The sequence below is a fragment of the Neophocaena asiaeorientalis genome, unplaced genomic scaffold, assembly GCF_003031525.2.
Source record: "Neophocaena asiaeorientalis asiaeorientalis breed wild unplaced genomic scaffold, Neophocaena_asiaeorientalis_V1.1 scaffold719, whole genome shotgun sequence".
In the NCBI taxonomy this organism is placed as follows: Eukaryota; Metazoa; Chordata; class Mammalia; order Artiodactyla; family Phocoenidae; genus Neophocaena; species Neophocaena asiaeorientalis.
Genome location: NW_020173970.1, coordinates 216001 through 237885, shown reverse-complemented (window position 1 = coordinate 237885; position 21885 = coordinate 216001). Strand labels below are relative to the sequence as shown.

Below are 21885 nucleotides of genomic sequence, written 5' to 3'. Positions count from 1 at the left end.
GGGATTTTCCTAGCTGTCTTCAGTGGCAGTTTTTACCAAGTGCTTCTCATGGTAACAGGACACTAATACTGCTTAGTAATTGGGAATTTCAACAGGAATAGTTCAATGAAGGAAAAAAATGGAATCTTAGAGGCCTAACGCCATCTGACCTCTACCTCCATCGGCTTCAATCAGGTAAGCCTCTGACCTTGCCTTGTTCTTATATCTTCAGCACCAGTGGGAATAACTGTTATCATTGATGGAACTTACCAGGTTGGGTTCTGTTCTCTTCTAAGTGAAATGGAAGCATATTGGTGATAATGGAATTCATTCATCTCTTTTCAAATTTTCTAAAAAGTACACTTTATTAAATGTGAGATGCTTACTGGCAAGTGAAACATGGACCAGAGGAAAGTCATTGCCTCCCAAATGGTTGGACTCTCCAAAATTTCACTTATGAATATAATTATTAATTCCAGGAATCCTGGTATTTTAGTCTTTAAGAACTGAATTTCCAGGCAAATATGTCTTGGCTGGGGAGACCAGTGTTAAAGTGAAGCATAGTCTTCAAATCTCTCCATGTCTTTTTTCCAATTCTCCTCAAATGATGACTCACTTTTCAGCTGTAGAATAGTGTTTCCTTTCTCCTGCTTTGCGGTATCCAAACTTTTGGAAAAAAGAATGAGACGCATCTGCCGTACTACCATCTCCCAGACTGATGGCTGTGGTGTCACTCAAAATGGGAAAGAAATCACCTCTTCCTCATAAGTCTTCTTTCTCCTCTTCTGCACAGATGCAGGCTGCCCGCTGACTGTTCATAAAGGGCCGGCAGCCCAAGGTCCATACAGTGTTGAACACAGTATCAGCCAGAGAATCACAGCCTACTTGAAAAAGATTAAGAGAAATATAAAAGTTAAGTCTAAGCAATTTTGAAGAGGCAGCGTATTTCCAAGGATAACATGATACCCAGAGGAAAGTAGAGGCAGTGATCCAAATACAGAATTAAAATGAAAATATAGATTTAACAGAAGCTTTTTCAGAGGAGCTTCTATCCAATCTAATAAAGCATAACACACTTTGGGATGCCCTCCTTTTATGGGCCTCCAGGTAGAAACCATGATTAGCAATCAGAATGCCCCACACCACTGTGCTCACTCCATGGAAAATTTACCTTTTTTTTTTTCAGAATACTCCCTCAAATAACACTATTATGTTTCCTATAGCTTTCCCTATTCAAGTGTGGTGTGAATAACCAGGTTGCTAATATTTCGTGGAGGATTTTTGCATCTGTATTCATCAGGGATATTGGCCTGTAATTTTATTTTCTTGTAATATCTTTATCTGGTTTTGGAATAGGGTAGTGCTGGTCTCTTAAAATGCCTTTGGAAGTGTTCCCTCCTCATCTGCATTTTGAAAGAAGGATTGGTATTAATTCTTCTTTAAATGTTGAAGCCATTTAAATGGCTGACTAATTCTTCTTTGAATGTTGAAGCCACTTTAAAAGTGAAGCCAAAAAAAAAAAAAGTGAAGCCACCTGGTCCTAAATTTTTGTTTGTTGGGAGATTTTTGACTACTGATTCAATCTCCTTACTAGTAACAGTTCTGATTAGATTTTCTATTTCCTCATGATTCATTCTTGGTAGGTTGTATGTTTCTAGGAATTTATCCATTTCTTCTAGGCTGTCTAACTTGGTGTATAATTTTTCATGGTAGTCTTTTATGGTTCTTTGCATTTCTGTGATATTAGTTTTAATGTTTCCTCTTTCACCTCTGATTTTATTTATTTGCGTCCTCTTTTTTTCTTGGCCAACCTAGCTAAAGTTTTGTCTATTTTATCTATTTTATAAAACAGCTCTCAGTTTAACTGATCTTTTCTATTGTCCTTTTAGTCTCTATTTCATTTATTTCCACTCTGATCTTTCTTATTTCCTTCCTTCTACAAACTTTAGGCTTCATTTGCTTTTCTTTTTCTAGTTCTTTGAAGTTTAAAGTTAGGTTTGTTGATGTGAGATCCTTCTTTTTTTTGATGTTGACATTTATTGCTATAAACTTCCCTCTTAGGACTGCTTTTACTGCTTCTCATAAGTCTTGGTGTGTTATATTCTCTTCTGATTTCTTCTTTGGCATATTGGTTGTTCAGTAGCATGTTGTTTAATCTCCACATTGTTCTCACCACTTCTATTCAATACTCTACTAGAAGTTCTAGCCAGGACAATTGGCAAGAGAAAGAAAAGGCATCTAAATTGAAAAGGAAGACAATATGCAGATGACATTATCTTGTGTACAGAAAAGCCTAAGGAATCTACTAAAACTTTCTTGGAGGTAGTAAATGAGTTCAGTAAGGTTGCAAGATAAAAGATCAGTATACAAAAATCAATTGTAGTTGTATACATTATTGGCAAATAATCTGAAAATACAATTAAGAAAACAATTCCCTTTATAATAGCATCAAGGGATTTCCCTGGTGGCACAGTGGTTAAGAATCCACCTGCCAGGGCTTCCCTGGTGGCGCAGTGGTTAAGAGTCTGCCTGCCGATGCAGGGGACAGGGGTTCGTGTCCCGGTCTGGGACGATCCCACGTGCCACAGAGCGGCTGGGCTGGTGAGCCATGGCCGCTGAGCCTGCGCGTCCGGAGCCTGTGTTCCGCAACGGGAGAAGCCACAACAGTGAGAGGCCCGCGTACCACCAAAAAAAAAAAAAAAAGAATCTGCCTGCCAATGCAGGGGACACAGGTTTGATCCCTGGTCCAGGAAGATCCCACATGCTGTGGAGCAACTAAGCCCTTGTGTCACAACTACTGAGGCTGCATGCTGCAACTATTGGAGCTCACATGCCTAGAGCCCATGCTCCGCAACAAGAGAAACCACTGCAATGAGAAGCATGCACACCGCAATGAAGAGTAGCCCCCACTTGCTGCAACTAGAGAAAGCCTGCATGCAGCAACAAAGACACAACACAGCCAAAATAAAAAAAAAAAAGCATCAAAAAGGAAAAAATACTTAGGAACAAATTAAACAAAGGAGTATAAGAGCTGTGCTGTGAAAACTAAAAAACATTGTTGAAAGAAATTAAAGAAGACCCAAATAAGTGGAAAGACATTCATGTTCATCGATCAGAAAACATAATTTTGTTAAGATGGCAATACTCCTCCGGACTTTCCTGGTGGTCCAGTGCAAAAGAATCATCCACCTTACAATGCAGGGGACGCGGGTTCGATCCCTGGTCAGGGAACTAAGATCCCACATGCTGCAAGGCACCTAAGCCAACACACCACAACTACTGAGCTCGCACACCTCAACTAGAGAGCCTGCATGCGGCAAACTACAGAGCCCACGTGCTCTGGAACCCGTGTGCCACAACTACAGAGCCCATGCGCCCTGGAGCCTGCGCGCCACAACTAGAGATGAGAAAACCCACACGCCACAACTAGAGAGAATCCTGTGCACCAGGACAAAGAGCCCACGCGCCACAATGAAAGATCCTGCATGCCTCAGCAAAGATCCCGTGTGCTGCAACTAAGACCCAAAGCAGCCAAAAATAAATAAAATGAATAATAAATAAATCTTTTAAAAAAAGATGGCAATACTCCTCAAATGGATTTACAGAGTCAACAAGAGTCCTATCAAAATTCCACCTGCCATTTCTTGAAGAAATTGACAAGCTGAACCTAAAATTCATATGGAAATGCAGAAGATCCAGAATATCTGAAGAAATCTTGAAAAAGAGCAAAGTTGAAGGACACTTCCTGATTTCAAAATTTACTACAAAATTACAATAATAGGAACAGTGTGGTACTGGCATAGATCAATGGAATAGAATTGAAAGTCTAGAAATAAACACTGCAATTATGGCAAATTGATTTTTGGCAAGGGTGCAAAGACAATTTATTGTGGGAAAGAATAGTCTCTTTCAACAAATGGTGCAGGAACAAATGGTGGGAAAGAATAGTCTTTTTCAACAAATGGTGTGTGTCCACATGCAAAAGAATGAAGTTGGACCCCTTTCTTACACAAAAATTAACTAAAATGTATCATAGGTCTAAATATATGAGCTACAACAAAACTCTTAGAAGAAAACTTAGGAGTAAATCTTTGTGACCTTGAGTTAGGCTAAGCCTTTTTACATATGACACCAAAAGTACAAGAAAAAATTTTTAAAAGGATAAAATGGACTTAATCAAAATGTAAAACTTTTGGGCTGCAAATTATATCATCAAGAAAGTGAAAAATCAACTCATAAAATGAGAGAAAACATTTGCAAGTCATATATCTGATAAAAGATTTGCATCCAGAATATATACAAGAAGTCTTATGACTCAATAATAAAAAGACAAATAACCCAATTTAAAAGGGGGCAAATGAATAGACATCTCTCCAAAGCAGTTATTTAATGGCCAATAAGCACATAAAAAGATGCTCAACATCATTAGCCATCAGGGAAATGCAAATCAAAACCACAATGAGATATAACTTCACACCTACTAGGGTCTGTAACAAGATAGATAATAACAAGTGTTGGCAAGGATGTGGAGAAATTGGAACCATAATACATTGCTGGTGGGAATGTGAAATGGTATAGCTGTTTTGGAAATCAGTTTGTTATAAAATTACCATATAACCCAGAAATTCCCCTCCTAGATATATATCCAAGAGAAATGAAAACATGTCACCACAAAAACTTGTACATAAATGTTCATACCAGAACTATTCATAATAGCCCAAAAGTGGAAACAACCCAAATGTCCATCAATTGATGAATGGATAGAGAAAACATATTATATCCATACAATGGAATGCTATTCAGCAATAAAAAGGAATGAAATACTGATACATGCTACAATATGGATAAACCTTGCCAAGTGAAAGAATCCAGTCACAGAGGACCACATATTTTATGACACCATTTATATGAATTGTCCAGAATAGGCAAATTTATAGAGAAAACAGACTAATGGTTGCCTAGAGCTAGCCAGGGGAACGATGTAGTGGGACTACTAATGGCTCTAGAGTTTCTTTTTGGAGTGATGAAAATGTTCTAAAATTAATTGTGGGGCTGATTGCATAACTCTGTGAACATATTTTAAAAAGCATTTAAATGGTTGAATTTTATAGTATGTGAGTTATATCTCAATAAAACTGAACAACAACAAAAAAATGAATGATCAGAGTATTTCAAGCACAGGGAACTGTAGAGGCAGAAAGATTTGCGCCATCAACCCACATAGTTTGGAATAGCAGAAGTCAGGAAAGAAATCAGAAATAAGCAAGATGATGCTGGAGAGGTAGGCTAGGACTGAGTCAGAAAGGGCTATGAATGTCATGCTAAGGACTTGGATTTAATCCTAAGGAAGAGGAACCTATTGAAGGACTTACACGGAGGGTGGAGATGATCAGATTCGTCTGGTATGAAAATATACCTGGTCTCTATGGGGTCAATAGAGACCCCATGGATGGGACCCAGAGATTGGGTTAATCTGTAGTAACCAGGCAAGTGATATATCAAAGAGATATTTAGGAGAAAGAATCAATAGGATGTTTCTTGGAGGGAGTAACTTGACCTGACCCTAGATTAGCAGCAGGCACTTTTTCACCTTTTGTAGGTACAGATAGAATGATACTCCCTTTTACAGGGCCTAATTAATTATTCATATTTTCAAGCCCTCAGACATTCACTACAGGACAGCACTCTAGACATTGATCTATAACAAGATCCGAGATTCTTCCTGCAGCTGACTTTCTCGATGGCATGGGGCCAGCTCTTCATAAGCCTGAATTTCAAACTTCACCATCTAAAAATATACAATGCTAATACCTGGATGTAATGTTTGGGCTTCAGAAACTAAAGGATTACAACTTTTCCTAAGGTAAATTAGGAAAAAGAAATTACAGAATCAGTGCTAGAAATTAGGTAGGTAAGCAGTTGTTTGAAAATAATTATCCTCAAAGATATAGAGACTTTTACACAAAAAAGATAGATTTTTAAATTAAAATTCTTTCCCTGACGAGAACAAAATAAGAAAAAAAAAAAGGCTTAAACCCAAGCATGTAGTCCTATACGGAATAATTCCTGATATGGAAAATTATTTAACAGTGGAATGGATCACGAAAGCCAGTTGGGCAACTCTTGCTCTGTCCTTAGAGGATAGATTTTATTTCTCTGGGAAGGCTTTGGTATGGCCCTGTCCATCAGGAGTGGTGCCAGCAGCTCCTGGGCAGGACAGCAAGAACTTTAGTGAAGGATTGCCCAGAATCTTCCTTCCCCCTTGCTTGCATTGGTCACAGGATAAAGAAAGATGAGTGAGCTCTGATGGTCTCTTTGAGTAAAAGGGCTCTGGCTACATTTCTGTGTGAAAACAGGAACAAAACTCCCTGCTCACGGGTAGATGCACTTAAGATTCCTACCTTGTATATTGGAGACAAAGCCCAGACTCCGCTTAAGGTCAGAGCAGATAGAGTGGAGACACCATCGGAATTTTGCATCACAGCGATACTTGTTGGCACCGCAAGTGTCATAACAGACGTCCAGCTGGTTGCAGCACTTGGTCATTGCTGGAATGCCCAAGTCCATCTGAGGAAAAGTGAAGGAAGAAAAGTGAAGGAAGAAAATGCCACGTTTAGACCAAGGACCTTAGGCAACCTTGCCCACCTTGTTCTCAAATTCCTGTTACAGATTCAGATCTATTCAGAAGCACCGATGACTGGAAAGAATACATCAGATTGACAGTCACAGGATGCTAAGTTTTGATCATGATCTAGTTATTAGTTTAATAACTTTGAATGGCCCACTTTTCTTCTTTTTCTTTTGGGGTTTAGTAATTTTCAAATTCACAGGCCACTATAGTGCTAAAAATAGAAATCAGAAAGTTAGGCAAGAGGGCATAGCTTCAAGACTGGCAAATTCAACTAAAACCTATGCTATGCGAGATTTTGTTTAAACAAAAGATTCCAAGTCTCAGAAGTATGAAAAATTAAGCCTCAGTTCATAAAGAGGTCACCAGCATTTATCAGGGATCCATCCCATGCAGCACTGTTTTAAGTATGTGTATATGTGTTTGTATGTGTCGAGGAGCAGAGTGGGGATAGAACATAGTTCCTGACCACGAGGGGACTATGATCAAACAACAAAGTAACACACACACACACACACACACACACACACACACACACACACATTTATAAAGCATCCTAAACTATTACAAATGTGTCATAAACTAAGTTCGTAGACTGCCACATGTAGAGTTACCAAACAGGAATTTTTTTGAAAGGATTATTAGAGATGATGGTAGACTTAAGATACAGCAGGTAAAGAAAGGAAATAATGAGCATATCATATATGAGCAAGTCAATTAGTTTGTTTAGTCTTTCAAGGGTCTTAGCAGGGTGATGTATTATATATTTTTATTATATATATCTATATCTATATATATTTTTTTTAATTTTTTTAATTAAGGAGAAAGGCAAGTTGATAGATGGCCTTGACATCCAAAATAGCAAGTTAGATTTGATAAAGACTCTTGAGGAAGGAAGGGACATGTTGCAATAAGTGATTAAAGAGGAGTAATCATTCTGTGGTTTATAAAACAGATGAGAACAGGGTGAGTTTAGACATGGATCTTTTTTTTTTTAAACATCTTTATTGAAGTATAATTGCTTCACAATGGTGTGTTAGTTTCTGCTTTATAACAAAGTGAATCAGCTATACATATACATATATCCCTGTATCTCTTCCCTCTTGTGTCTCCCTCCCTCCCTCCCCATCCCACCCCTCTAGGTGGTCACAAAGCACAGAGCTGATCTCCCTGTGCTATGCAGTTGCTTCCCACTAGCTATCGGTTTTACATTTGGTAGTGTATATATGTCCATGCCACTCTCTCACTTTGTCCCAGCTTACCCTTCCCTCTCCCCGTGTCCTCAAGTCCATTCTCTAGTAGGTCTGCATCTTTACTCCCATCCTGCCCCTAGGTTCTTTTTTTTTTTTAGATTCCATATATATGTGTTAGCATACAGTATTGTTTTTCTCTTTCTGACTTACTTCACTCTGTATGACAGACTCTAGGTCCATCCACCTCACTACAGATAACTCAGTTTCGTTTCTTTTTATGGCTGAGTAATATTCCATTGTATATATGTGCCACATCTTTATCCAGTCATCTGTCGATGGACAGTTAGGTTGCTTCCATAGACATGGATCTTTTGCAGTTCTTCTCACAATATAGACTTGGACTTGGATGGAAGCTGTGAAAATCTGGTTTCAAGGTATGGGTGGGGATTGATTAACCAGCTATCATAGATCCTTTCCTCTTGGGTCTCCTTAAGTGTTCTCTTGTTTGAACTTTTACTACAAGACCACCTAGAGAAGAATATGGACTTTGGTAGTTTAAAAGGCCCTTTTAAGCAAAAACCAAAACAAAGCATTATTACATTAAGAGATAATCTAACTCATTAGACTAGGCAAAGGCCTGGACTCAGCAATTCTGGGTAAATTCCCATCATCTGACACCTGAAGCAAGCTACTTTGCTTGTACCTCACCCCTAAACCTAAGAATACATCACAACAGAGGTAACAGAATTAGATGAGTATAGGGGCTATCATTCAACTCAACTCAATTGGAAATTCTTGAACTAGTTCTAAATAATATTTGTACCTGTAAACAAAATGACATTACTCCCAAAATAGAGTGCATACCACTTTCTTAGCTACTAAATTGATATCAAGTAAAAGATATTAGCCAAAAATACATTGTTTCTCTAATGTATATTTGGAAGGATTATCTTCTGTGTCCATTCACGTACTGATGATTGTGGACCAGGTTAGGCGTACAGCTGTGAAGGTTGTGCAGTGAACAAGAGTGTCGTATCTAAGGGGGCACCTTCCCACAAGACATCATAGATTTATATATTTATTAAGAAAAATATCCAGCCAGTGGCAGGCATTTCCTTTTATTACAAAATCAGTATATTAAGCTTAGTTGGTTTTTTTTTGGTTTTGGGGGTTTTTTTGCGGTACGCGGGCCTCTCACTGTTGTGGCCTCTCCTGTTGCGGAGCACAGGCTCCGGACGCACAGGCTCAGCGGCCATGGCTCACGGGCCCAGCCGCTCCGCGGCATGTGGGATCTTCCCGGACTGGGGCACGAACCCGTGTCCCCTGCATCGGCAGGTGGACTCTCAACCACTGCGCCACCAGGGAAGCCCTAAGCTTAGTTTCTGACAAATGGAAGAAAACCATCTTGAGGAAAGGGAACTTTTTTTCAATTTGCACAAAAATGCCACATGGGTGAGCAGCATTTTACTTAGAAGAATAAACATTACGCTGCTTAGAAAATTACTACAAAAATCTTTTGAACCAGCAGAAAAGTGAAGTTTAGCCTGATTAAGACACCAACTAAAGGCATAGCTAAACTATGATTTTAGATATGAAATCCTTCTACCTACATTTTACATGAAACCTCTTTTCTAAAGTGAAAAAGGTAAAAGGGCTTCCAAGGGGTCTTAAAAGAAATTAATTATTCCTTGTTTTTAAAGGAAGTTGACAGTTTGAGAAACAGTCAGAGGCAAAATGATAAATGTTTAGCCAGTGGCTTGTTGTGTGTATGGGCATGTGGGTGGATGGAGGTGTGTTTGCAGGTTCCTATAATGTTAATACTCCAAACATAGTTGATTTGACGGCACCGTCACCAAGTTAGCTGCTTGCAAAAGTGCTGAGGATACAGCAATCAGCCCTCACTGGTACTGGTCAGTACCAGTTTGCTCCAGTACATCACTGGAAAGTCTCACCAATTTAAATAAGTCAAACTTGTCAGATGTATTTCAAATTAAGTTATGTTTGGTTCTCTAAGGCTCAGCTGATATTTGCATTGGTGCTTTCAGAGTTCACTACACAACGACTTATCTGGGGGATAGCTGCCTCTGAGAAAAGGAAATCAGAAACTTTCTTTGAAAATGATCTCCCTTCCTCTGTATCCAATTTAAAATACTAATCATATTTCTCAATCATATTCCTTAAGTGTTGAGTTCCTCAGTCGTAACTCTTGGATTAGTTTTAGTTAAAACCAATCAACTAAGAAAACAATGGTGGTGTACATACACTTTCTGGTACCTTGAGACCCAGGAAATAGGAACTGCAGCCGTTGGGCTCCTGAGGCTTGTATCCAGGTCTGGGCATTGGTGCCTTTCCTAGCAGGGGAAAGAGAGGAAAGAAGCGGGAAGAAATGTTTAGAAATTAAGCATTTGGGAACATTCACCAAATAAAAATGATCTAAAAAGCATGTTCAGTTTTTCCTTTAAAAGTCACTGCTCCTGGGACTTCCCTGGTGGCACAGTGAAGAATCCGCCAGCCAATGCAGGGGACACAGGTTCAATCCTCGGTCCGGGAAGATCCCACGTGCTGCTGAGCAACTAAGCCCATGCGCCACAACTACTGAGCCTGGGCTCTAGAGCCTGTGCATCACAACTACTGAGGCCGCGTGCCACAACTACTGAAGCCCACACGCCTAGAGCCTGTGCTCCGCAACAAGAGAAGCCACCGCAGTGAGAAGCACGCGCACCGCAACGAAGAGTAGCCCCACTCGCCGCAAGTAGAGAAAGCCCACGCACAGCAGCAAAGACCCAACGCAGCAGAAAATAAAATAAAGAAAGAATTTTTTTTTTAATTAAAAGAAAAATTCACTGCTCCTCACCAGACTTAAATTAGGTGGTGATGATGATTATGATGATATCATAAGAGAGTAATAACCTTCAGACCAGGTTGGCGTTTTTCTCCGAATATTGAAGAATTTTATGAGCACTTATTTACTAACAATTCTAATGTTTCTTACATGCACGACCTTGAAGATAAGGTCTGTGGCAAAACCAAACTAAAACTCAAGGTTTCTCATTCTTCTATCCATTGTAAGACCACATACTATGCACAGAGACCTGATCATACACTTAAGGGATCAGAATTAAAACAGTACCACAAACTTTTTTAGAATAGCGTGAAGGAAATTTTGCAAGATTTCATAAATGCAGACAAAGCATTGTTGACCAAAGGGCAAAGAAAACACCCCACTGAAACATTTTAGGCATTTGTGTCACAGAACTAAGGCGAAACTATCCGAAAAGCTTTGGATTTCTTAGTTTCTCCTACTTGGCTTTTGGGTAATTTTATAATCTTGCAAATGCATACACAGAAGCTTTGTCAGTGTGTCAAGGGTAGTCATTATAGATAAAGATAACCTTGACCTGAGATGACCTCAGGACAGTCATCTGCAGTTAGTATTTTTATCCCATTATCCAGATAAGGAATATGGGACTAAGAGGTTTTGTGACTTGCCTGAGTCATATAGAAAGTAGGGGGAATTGGGATATAAATCCAGATATATCCTGTTTGACTCCAAAGCCCATGTTCTTTCCCCAGTTCCTTTGCCTCATGTAGGATATGCAAGACGTAACAGAAGACGGAGGAAATTAGCTAAGAATTAATCCTCCAAGTGAGACACATGGCATTTTCTCTTTCTTTTCTTTAATCTTCTCTTGCCAGGTATTTTATTTTCAATTATTTTGTATTATGAAATATTTCAAAACTGAAGTCAGAGAAACAAATACCCATGTACCCACTACACAAACACAATGAATGTTAACTTGCCAAACATGCTGTATTTTTTCTGTTTAATTAAATGGTGTAAGTACAGTCGAAGCCCCTTTGCACCCCATCTTTCTGTTTTAATTTTTAGGTAGGAAGTCTATGCTTTAGAGCCCTCCCTCCTTATTATTCTTAAAAACTGCCTTCATTACTCTTGGACGTTTACTCTTGCATATGAATTTGAGAGTCAAATTAGTCTACATGAGACATGTAGATTATGTCTACAAGAGATGAAATGAGGATTTGTATTTAAAATACATTGAATTTACAGATTAATTTGGAGACAACTGACTTTCTTATAATATTCTGTATTCCCAAACATGGGCCTGATATAGCTTTCCATTTACTTAGGTCTTCCTTTATGTCTTTCAACAGTGTGTTATAATTTTCTCCATATATTTATTATACCTCCTACATACTGTATTATTCAGATGCTTAAACAAGATAGGATATCTCATCAAGATCCAGAATTAAGGCTCAGAAGCCTGGAATGATAAATCTGACCTTTTCTGGAACCCAGGCTGCTTCTAGCCTTCAGCTCTACCAGCCCTGGAATTTAGCCCTGACTCTCATGATCCAAGATGGAGCTTCAGCCAACACATCCATATTACAAGCAGCAGGATGGAAGAAGGAGGTGGAAAGGTCAGAGCTCCTCTCTTTAATAAACACACTCCAGAATGTTACACACATCACTTCATCTTACTTCCCTTTGGCCAGACCTTAATCAAATGGCAACACATGGTTGCAAAGGTGGGCTAGGAAATGAAGTTTTTCTTCAATGGAGGCAGCCGTGAGCCCTGCTGGAAGTTGGGAGGAGGGCTTATGAATGTAGAAAAGGGGGACAATAAGCAGTCTCTGCCACAGTCTGTTTGGGTATTTGTTGCTGTGGTACAACATGTGTATATGATGGTGTTTCAAGGTGGCCCTCAGTGATCCCCATTTCCTGGTATTCATAACCTTGTGTATTGTCCTAGGGTTGGTCTGTGTGATCAACAGAATATGGCAGAAGTGGAGCCATGTTGCTTCCAAGATTACATTATAAAAGACTACAACTTCTAGGAAGGGTAAGCTGGGACGAAGCGAGAGCAGCATTGACATATGTACACTACCAAACGTAAAATAGGTAGCTAGTGGGAAGCAGCCGCATAGCACAGGGAGATCAGCTAGGTGCTTTGTGACCACCTAGAGGGGTGGGATAGGGAGGGTGGGAGGGAGACGCAAGAGGGAGGGGATATGGGGATATATGTATACGTATAGCTGATTCACTTTGTTATACAGCAGAAACTAACACAACATTGTAACACAATTATACTCCAATAAAGATGTCAAAAAAAAAGGCTACAACTTCTGTCATGGAAAGGTCCATTGGTAAAAAACTAAAGCTTCCTGCTAACAGCCACATGAGTTTGGAAGGAGATCTCCAGCTTCAGTCATATCTTCAGAGACTAATATCAACAGGCAGTGTGACTACAACTTTATGAGAAACTGAGAGCCAGAAACACCCAGCAGAGCCCCTAGATTCCTGACCCTCAGAAACTGTGTGATACAATAAATGTTTGTTATTTTCTGCTGCTAAGTTTGGGGGTCACCTGCTACTCAACAATACGTAACTATTGCAGTTGCCATTATGATTTGCATCTCTTTTTCATTACATTTTTTTCTACGACAGCTCTATTGAGATGTAATTAATATATTATATGTTCACCCGTTTAATGTGTGTAATTCAATGGGTTTTAGCTTTTCACAGAGTTGTGAGACCATCACCACAATCTAATTTTAGAACATTTTTATCATCCCCGTACCCATCTTTAGCAGTCATGCTCCATCTTTCACAGTTCATCCATATTATCTTTATGGCTGAATAATATTCCATTCTCTAGATGTACCACAGTTTGTTTATTCATGCACCATTGATGGACGTGGTGGTCATTTCCATCTTTTGGCTATTGTGAAGAGTGCTGCTATGAATAATTGTGTACAAGTATTTGTTTGAATATCTGTTTTCAGTTCTTTTGGGTGTACATACCCGAGGAGTGGAATTGCTGGGTCACATAGTAATTCTGTTTAACTTTTTGAGGAACTATCAGCAGGCTTTCTTCAGCAGCTGTACCATTTTGCATTTCCACCAGAAATGCACAAAAATTCCAATTTCCTCAATCCCCACAGTTTCACTACAATGTATCATAGGTGGACTGTGTATCCTTACCCCACTTGGAATAATCTGAAGACTCGGGTGTCTTTCGCCTCTGGAGAATTCACAGCCCTTGTATGAATTTTTTATTTTCTTCATTCTCTATAGTTTCTCCTTCTGGGCCTCTTATACTGAATGGTGATTCTTTTTAATCCTGTCCCTCATATATCTTAATCTCTCTTTCATATTTTCTATCTTTTTCTCTCTGTACTGAATTTTTACTAGCTTCATCAAATTTATTTTCCATTTTACTAATTATCTCTAGGTTGACTAACTGCTAGGTTATCTGCTATGTAACCCATCCACTGAGTTTTTTTCTTCTGATGACTGTAATTTTCATTTCTTGGAGTTCTATGTAAATGTTCTTTAAATCTGTGTATTCATTTTCATTGAGTCCTGTTTTTTAATTATGTTTTCTACTGCTTCTTTTATTTCTTTAATAATTTCAAATGTTGTTGTTTTTTTATTATCTCCATTCCTTGGGATGCCATTTCATTTTTTTTTTTTTTTTTTTTTTGGTATGCGGGCCTCTCTCTGTTGTGGCCTCTCCCATTGCGGGGCACAGGCTTCGGACGCGCAGGCTCAGCGGCCATAGCTCGTGGGCCCAGCCACTCCACAGCATGTGGGATCCTCCCGGACCGGGGCACGAACCCGTGTCCCCTCCATCGGCAGGCAGACTCCCAACCACTGCGCCACCAGGGAAGCCCGCCATTTCATTTTTTGATGTCTACTGACTCTCCCGCATGGTGGGTTATCTTTTTGAATGGTATGTAATTGTTTTCGGGAGGGCTTGTTTTTCTAAATGAATTCCTGTGCCCTGTGTCACATACTACAAAGTAGTCCCTAACTGCTTTTGCTGTGGCTCTAGGAGTCCCAAGATAAGTGAGGCACATGTCTTTATGTTAATTTCTCAGCTTGGGATACTCACACCAGGCCAGCTGTATAGATTCAGATTCCTCACCTATGCATAGTGTATGCTTCAAGTAGTGATTTTTTTTGTTTTGGCTGCATTGAGTCTTCATTGCTGTGTGTAGGCCTTTTCTAGTTGCAGCAAGCAGGGGCTACTCTTCCTTGCAGTACGCAGGCTTCTCATTGCGGTGGCTTCTCTGGTTGCGGACCACAGGCTCTAGGTGCGTGGGCTTCAGTAGTTGTGGCTCACGGGCTCTAGAGCACAGGCTCAGTAGTCGTGGTGCACAGGCTTAGTTGCTCCACAGCATGTGGGATCTTCGTGGACCAGGGCTCGAACCCATGTCCCCTGCATTGACAGGTGGATTCTTAACCACTGCGCCACCAGGGAAGCCCAGGTAGTGATTTTTCTTAGTGGATGTTCTTTATTCCTCCTCCAAGCTCCAGCCCCAGGTGGACAGAAAGCATTCTTGCTACTTCTTGGAATGTTGGATAATCCAATAATCTAATCCGTTTTAAACAGACTAGACAGTTTCTCAGGCTCTAAGCTTTATGCAGACTGCTCAGTTCCAACTTCCCAATTCTTACTAGTGAAATTTACTTTTCCTCTCTATGAGCAATAAAGCCCATTCCTCAGCCCCTGGAGTCTATATATGTGCCAGACTGACACCCCCAAGGGCCATGGCAGCATCAGCTCCTGCTGCCACTTTGGCTTTTTGTTTCCCCTTCATTTCTAGAACTTGAAGTTTTCCCATTATTTCATTCTAGGTTGAGTGTGTGTTTTTTGTTTTAATATTTTATTTCCACCCCGTCTTTCTTGTTATTTGTAATGGAGAGGTCCTGTACTTGTTGACACAGAGTCCACCAGCCCACCAGTAATCCCTGCATTACTTTTCAAAGGTCTTGAGAAATATAACTTAGCATTGATACTCTACTAACCTGCCGTGTGTGTGTGTGTGTGTGTGTGTGTGTGTGTGTGTGTGTGTGTGTATGTAGCACTGGGAATAGGGGAATGGGTAAAGTGTATTAAATAATATTAGTAATCAAATTACACATATGAAAATAATCAAACTATGTCATACTATTAAAGCGTATTGTCTCTTGGAGGTGAGACTATGGTGATTTTGTTTTTTCTTCAGATTGTTCTTTTACAAATGTTCTACCTATGCTAGCTTTATAGAAATCAGGGGGAAAATTTCAATGAAGAAACAAATGTCTAAATTTTATGGTGAAATTTAGCTCTTTAATAATTTCGCTGATAAAGGGCTTTTGCAGCAGACTCAGTCCAGTTTCCTGAGTTACCCTCTGCCATTTTTGCAGTTGGTAACTCACAGAAGATAAAACTCTGATATTCCAGTTTGAAAGCTAATGGGACACCAATTATAGATACGTCCCACCTGGCCTGATATTGATGACAGTTTTTTTTTTTTAATACTTTACGAAAGCTGTAGAAATTCTGTTTGAAGCTTGAATTAAAAGTTCTAAGAAAAAAGGTGATGGTTTGAGTCCACACAGAAATAAGGTACTATATCCTCATATTACAGTCAGAGCAGATTTGAGTTGTGTTGAGTCTTTTCAGTTTGATGTTTTGAGTCTAGGCATCAATAATGTACAATGTCCACAAACTAATTTTATTTTTTGGTTTTGGCTATTTATAGGAGTGGGAGGCTGACCATCTGATTTTTTGGATGAGGGCTTGGCAAACACTGGCCCAAGTCCAGCCCATTACCTGTTCTTGTATAACCTGCCAGATAAAAATGATTTTTATATTTTTAAATGATTGGGGGGAAAGTCAAAATAAGGATAATATTGTGTGACATATGAAAATTATTTGAAATTAAAACTTTAGTGCTCACAAAAAAGTTTTTTTTAGAACACAGCAACACTCATTCCTTATGTATTAGCTATAGCTGCTTTCACAGAAAAAAAGAGCCAAATGTTGTTATGACCTTGGTGTGAGGATGGTCTTTTAAGCAAGACAAAAAATGCAGAAGCTATAAAGAAAAGGACTGATAGACTGGTTCTTAGGAAAATTTAAAACTTCTGCATAAAGTGAAACGCCACAAAACACCTAAAAGACAAATGAGGGAGTTAGGCATGAAACCCGAAAGTTCTACCCGCAGGAAGGTCCGCTACCTCCTGGGCCCCACCGTTTTTCTCTCTGTTTTGTCACTGAAAACAACAGTAAAACTGTCTGGCACTTTATCACCCAGGCCAAGGGTTAAACCGCTTACGAGGGTGTGGCCCTTCTCCCCACCCAGCTGGTTCCCGCAGAAGTGGCTCTGTGTGCTCCACTAGAGGTCTGCCTAGGAGTCCAAGGGCCATATTTGAAGGGTACATCCTGCTTCCTGCCAGAAACCCTCAAATACAGCATGAGGAACACAACAAGGGAACAAAACAGAACTGTGACAATTTAACTGAAGCAATAAACTCTATTTCAGTCACTAAAACAGATTAAGTTACTGCATGAGGTAAGGCGAGCGACTTGTCCTGGTTTGCCTGGGACCATCCTTGTTTTAGTACTTAAAGTCCCACGTTCCAGGAACGCGCACCCCTTCCCCCCATCACCGGCAAACCTGGACGTTTCCTCACCCTTCTCGAGAACAACCATTGCCCTCTAAGTCAGCAGCTGTTTTCTTTTTTTGGGCCCCAGGTCCTCTAAGAATCTGATGAAGGCTGTGAATTCTTTGTCTAGAAAAATGTATAAATTCACAGGTTCATAAAATTTTGCTCTAAGATTTCAAACAGATAAAAATTCTCCTGAAAATAAGAATGCTGATATTTAGGATACCTTTCTTCCTAGAACTAAACCCAAGAAGAAAATCATCATGAGGTCCTTTTATCAAAGTGTGACGGTGTGGTTGATAGCTTAAATCATGATTTACAAGACACAGAAACTCTGCCTCACAGACCTTCATAAAGGCACAGAACACCTAAATCATCATTTGATGATTTCTTCCAGAAGCTGAGAGGATGGTGTCCAGCAACTGGGATTTCATGTTTTTTAATTTTATTTTGAAAGGGAATCTGAAGAATCCGAATGCATAGTTAACCTGTTCACCACATTTTCTCATAACATTTATAAAATTTGTTTGGTATCTGCCATGTTCCATACGGCACTAATTCTTTATATATATTATCTTTAATTCTTACAACAACCTTGTAAGGTAGGTATTATTAACATTAGTTATAAACATGAGGAAACAAAGGTTGAGAGACGTAACTTGCCCAAGGTCATCAGCAATGAGATTTCCCCAACCCCCTCCCCAACCCCCACCCCCACCCACAGTACAAACTCCTGATTTTTCCATTACTAGTATTTCTCAAAGTCTGGTTCGAGGACCACGTGTGCAGTTCCTAGCACAGACCTACTGAATCAGAATCCCTGAGGTGGGAGAGGGAATCGTGTTCACATTAGTGCAGACCCCTTAAACCAGTTGTACCATGTATGCTATTGATCCATGCTGAATCTCGTTATATTTACAGCCCGATCATTTGGCAAGTTCAGATGTTGTGTGTTGACCTGAAAACGAATTGTAGATACAAGAAGTGTGGAAAGCAATATTGATACACTAGCGTAGGCTAGCAGGATGCAAATATACCTTTGTCTGTCTGAACAATCTATGGGCTGAATGACCCCTTAAATAGTGCTCTCTACCTTGGTCACACTTTGCAATCACCTGGGAAACGTTAAAAATAATGATGTCGAGGTCCAACCCATGGAGATTCCCATTTAATTGATTTGGGCAGCAGGCATTTTTTTAAAGCCTCCCCCAGGTGATTCTAAGTGCAGAGCAAGGTCGGAACCACTGTTTTAAGCAGTGGTAAGTACCTACCAAATGGCAATTTTTTTTTCTTGTAGACTAACTGTTGCTAAATTGTTCCTTCTGACAAAAAAAAAAAAAATTGCAGTTTTTAAAGCAGTTTTTTCCTCAAAGTGTGGTCCCAGGACCACCAGCAGCAGGATCACCTGTGAACTCTTAAGAATGCAAATTTTCTGGTCCCACCCCAGACCTACCCAATCAGTATAAGAGGGGTGAGGGCCAGCAGTCTGTTTAAACAAGCCCTTCAGGGGATTTGCAGCACAGCAAGTTTCTTTTAAAGAAAGAGAAGCCTCCTGCACAAGAAGTGTATCACACAGCAAACAGAGACTCAGTTAGTTATTAGCCGTTATCTGTTCAAAAGCCGGCTTGATCCACAATCAACTTGAGAAGAAGTTCTGTACTGCTTGGGCACAGCCTCCAGGTTCTTGGCTCTGCTGCGTTCCAGAGGTAACAAGGCTTAACCCCCTATTTCCTACGTGTTTTTCAGGCCCCTGGTTGGACAGGTCCTGTTTTGTAGAGTGAGTGGAGTTATTTGTGTTCCTGCAATCTCTCTGTTGACTATTCTCATCCCCCACCCGTGGCTGCTGCATCGACTGACCCAGGTGCAGGCTTGCAACCAAAATTTGCTAAAATCTTTTAATGCTGTTTTGCTAGAGAAAAAGAGGGTTTGGTTCTCGTTTCCCTTAAAAAAAAAAAAAAAAAGTCCTGCTGTTATCTATTTGCTAAGCCACAGACCTAAGTCTTGTGTTGCCTCCAGGAAGGAAAATAGCACCAGTGTTGATCAAATATCTGAAGTGAGTTAACCCTTTCCTGCCGCATCCATGCAAACTAGGTGAGAACAGTCCCTGTGACAAGGCATCTCTGCATTAGTCTAACACACCTTAGACAAAGACATTGCTAGCGGTACAGGTGGGTCCTAGCATAGATTTACCCTATGGAATCTTCACAGAGACGCTGTAGCTTCCTTTTTTCAACATTCCCCTCTGAGATGAAAGCTTCTGTGCTGTAAAACTTGGTTCTGGAGGATTAACCATGGTCTCTTAGTCACTCCCCGTTTATAAGGAAGGGATTTCCCCCGCTCAAAGGTTAAAAAAAGGGACTGTGAGACTGATTGGGTGAGTCCAGCAAGTGTGTAGCTCTTTTGAGTCTCTCTCCAAGCTGAGTTTTATGTGTTGAGTGTCTGGAGAAAATATTTCTCAAGTGTTTTCCTGCTAGGCTAAACTCACCATTTTCATCTCTTAATCCCATGATGAAACATCTGATAAACTAAACAGTGAAGCAAATGCTGTATGAGGCTGTGTATGCTTTCAGAAATATCTTCGTTTGCGTTTGAAGTTACCCTTTGCCTCCCAGCTGCAAGGTCCAGGGCTCCACCTTCTGCTCCCGTTACACTGAATTCCAGTGCAAGGTGAAGGAAGAACGGGCCACAGGGTCTGCTCTTTTGCAGCCAGACCTGCACGCAGGCTCCCATGTACCCTCTTTACAACTCAGGTGAGGTAGTGCTCCTACCCATTCAGTTCCACATCCCCAGGCCTGCTTGGGGCCTGCTCCCTGGTGGACAGAGGCAGCTGGCAGACACCCATCCTACCCACCAAAGGACTGTCACTGCTGACTGAGGCAGGGACAGCTCTCTTGGGGGTGGTGGTGGTTAGGCAAATTGATCAGAGATTGACAGATCTGGAAGGAAGGTGTGAACTGCATTCAGGGGGAGAGACGAATCCATTTCCAAGCTAGGAGCAGAGTAACTGAGGAAGCGCAGAGTTTTCTGGCAGAATTTTCCCTGAATGTTCAGCTGAGTTTCCATCCCTAGGAACACCTCCCAAAGACATCTCCTATTCTTTCTCCCCACCCTTGCCACCTTTTCCTAAGTACCTACCTGCCTCACAATAAACCCATTAAATTGTCCCCAGGGAAACAATTCTCGCAAAACTCCTTGGAATAGGTTTGCCAGATAAAACACAGGAAGCTCAGTGAAATTTGTATTTCAGATAAACAACCAGTAATTTGTTACTATAATTGTGTCCCAAATATCTCACATATTTTAACAAAGTCTTGGTTGTTTATTTGAAATTCAAATTTCATTGGGTGTCCTATATTTTTAGTTGCTGAATCTGGCACCCCTCTAAGAGGTGGATCACAGGAAAAAGTACATGACAGATTGTGGCCCTGCTTAAGCTCTTCACAGGTCCACCAGTGACAGTCTCACCGGAAGAGAGACCATGCACTCACCATATCGGCATCTGTACTGACAGACTCCATTTTTCCCTCCCAGCAGTTCCAGAAAGGAATCGAAGTAGCTGTTGACAGATTCAAAGCTGCCCCGGATGTGCCGAAGGCCCCAGTCTGAATAGGACTCCTCTGCGTCAGGGCTGGTGTCACTCTGAGCCAGGCCACCCCCCAGGCTGAGCCACAAAATCAAGAAGCTAGTGGCCAGCGTCATCCTGTAGCCAGGTAGGTACTGAGGTCCCTCCTCAAACCCCAGCCAGTGTCCCAGGAAGTCTGGGTACACGGCCCACCGGCCAGATGCCGAGCAAGACTGGGAAACGAATTATCTGGAGCACTCAATCTGTGTGTTCCCCAGAGGTGGACTTTAAACACAGCTATGGAGGTTGGGATGAGATCAGGGCAATTAGAAAGGGCAAAGGTTAGGCAGTAGGAGGGCCTATCTGAGGGATGGCCAGTGAGAGAGAGAACACTTAAGAGCGGATTCCCCAGCCCTGGAGCAGGGGGATGTTAGCCAACTTTTCAGAGGCGTGAGTTGTGGAGCAATTGGAATTCTACCCCCAACCAGCTGGTTAACCTATGGATTAGTTACAAGTTTGGTCCCCTAGGACAGGCCTCTTGACACAAAGGACGTAGCCGCACCCCTAAGCCAGTCACCTACGTATGGTAACTAGGGAGATGTAGGGAGATGCAGGAAGATGTGTAAAGGACTCAGGAAACCCCCCGTGATGGCGGGTCAACAGTGTCACCTGTACCAATGGTCCAGATATTGTCAGAGTTTGCTCTAAGTGTGCGTGATGGGAGGGTTCAGATTTAGGACCCCAGCTTCTGCGTCGGTCAATGCTTGGCTCTCAGACTCAGTCCTCTAATCTGGCAGAGCTCCTCATCAAAGCCATCCTAGTGCTGGGGCATTTTTGCCTCTGTATTTACAGCAGTATTTTTATTTACACTCAGCAGCGTCTGGTATCTACAGATTGCCCTGAGATAGAGCTGGGGGAACTCAGCTCTCTTAGTATTGTTCTTCCATTGAGTTGCTTAAAAGTCAGAGAGTTTATCAGAAACACTATTTGAAATTTTAGACTTTAAAAGTGTTGACCGGGGGCTTCCCTGGTGGCGCAGTGGTTGGGGGTCCGCCTGCCGGTG

The 21885-nt window shown here is 40.9% G+C and overlaps 1 protein-coding gene across 2 annotated transcripts; it reads right to left on the bottom strand.

Moving 5' to 3' along the window:
- Positions 1-324: 324 nt before the first annotated feature.
- Positions 325-21108, bottom strand: PLA2G12B (phospholipase A2 group XIIB). Of its 2 annotated transcripts, none has more exons than XM_024753139.1 (4): positions 20749-21108; positions 10063-10151; positions 6381-6546; positions 325-863 (listed from the first exon to the last, which is right to left on the bottom strand). In XM_024753139.1, exons 1-4 carry the CDS (start codon positions 20957-20959, stop codon positions 742-744), a joined length of 588 nt encoding a protein of 195 aa, XP_024608907.1. In that variant the 5' UTR covers positions 20960-21108; the 3' UTR covers positions 325-741. The 2 variants fall into 2 exon arrangements, with proteins under 2 accessions (XP_024608907.1, XP_024608908.1); XM_024753140.1 differs by having other exon boundaries at positions 325-860.
- Positions 21109-21885: the final 777 nt, after the last annotated feature.

Bases quoted from the DNA above. Each gene is read 5' to 3' on its own strand.
- PLA2G12B (XM_024753139.1), bottom strand. From the start codon at position 20,959: ATGACGCTGGCCACTAGCTTCTTGATTTTGTGGCTCAGCCTGGGGGGT. The intron at 10,152-20,748 runs GTGAGTGCATGG...TTCCCCTGCTAG, and splicing joins TCAGTACAGATGCCGATATG to GAAAGGCACCAATGCCCAGA. The intron at 864-6,380 runs GTAGGAATCTTA...ATCTTTTTCAAG, and splicing joins CTTTGTCTCCAATATACAAG to TAGGCTGTGATTCTCTGGCT.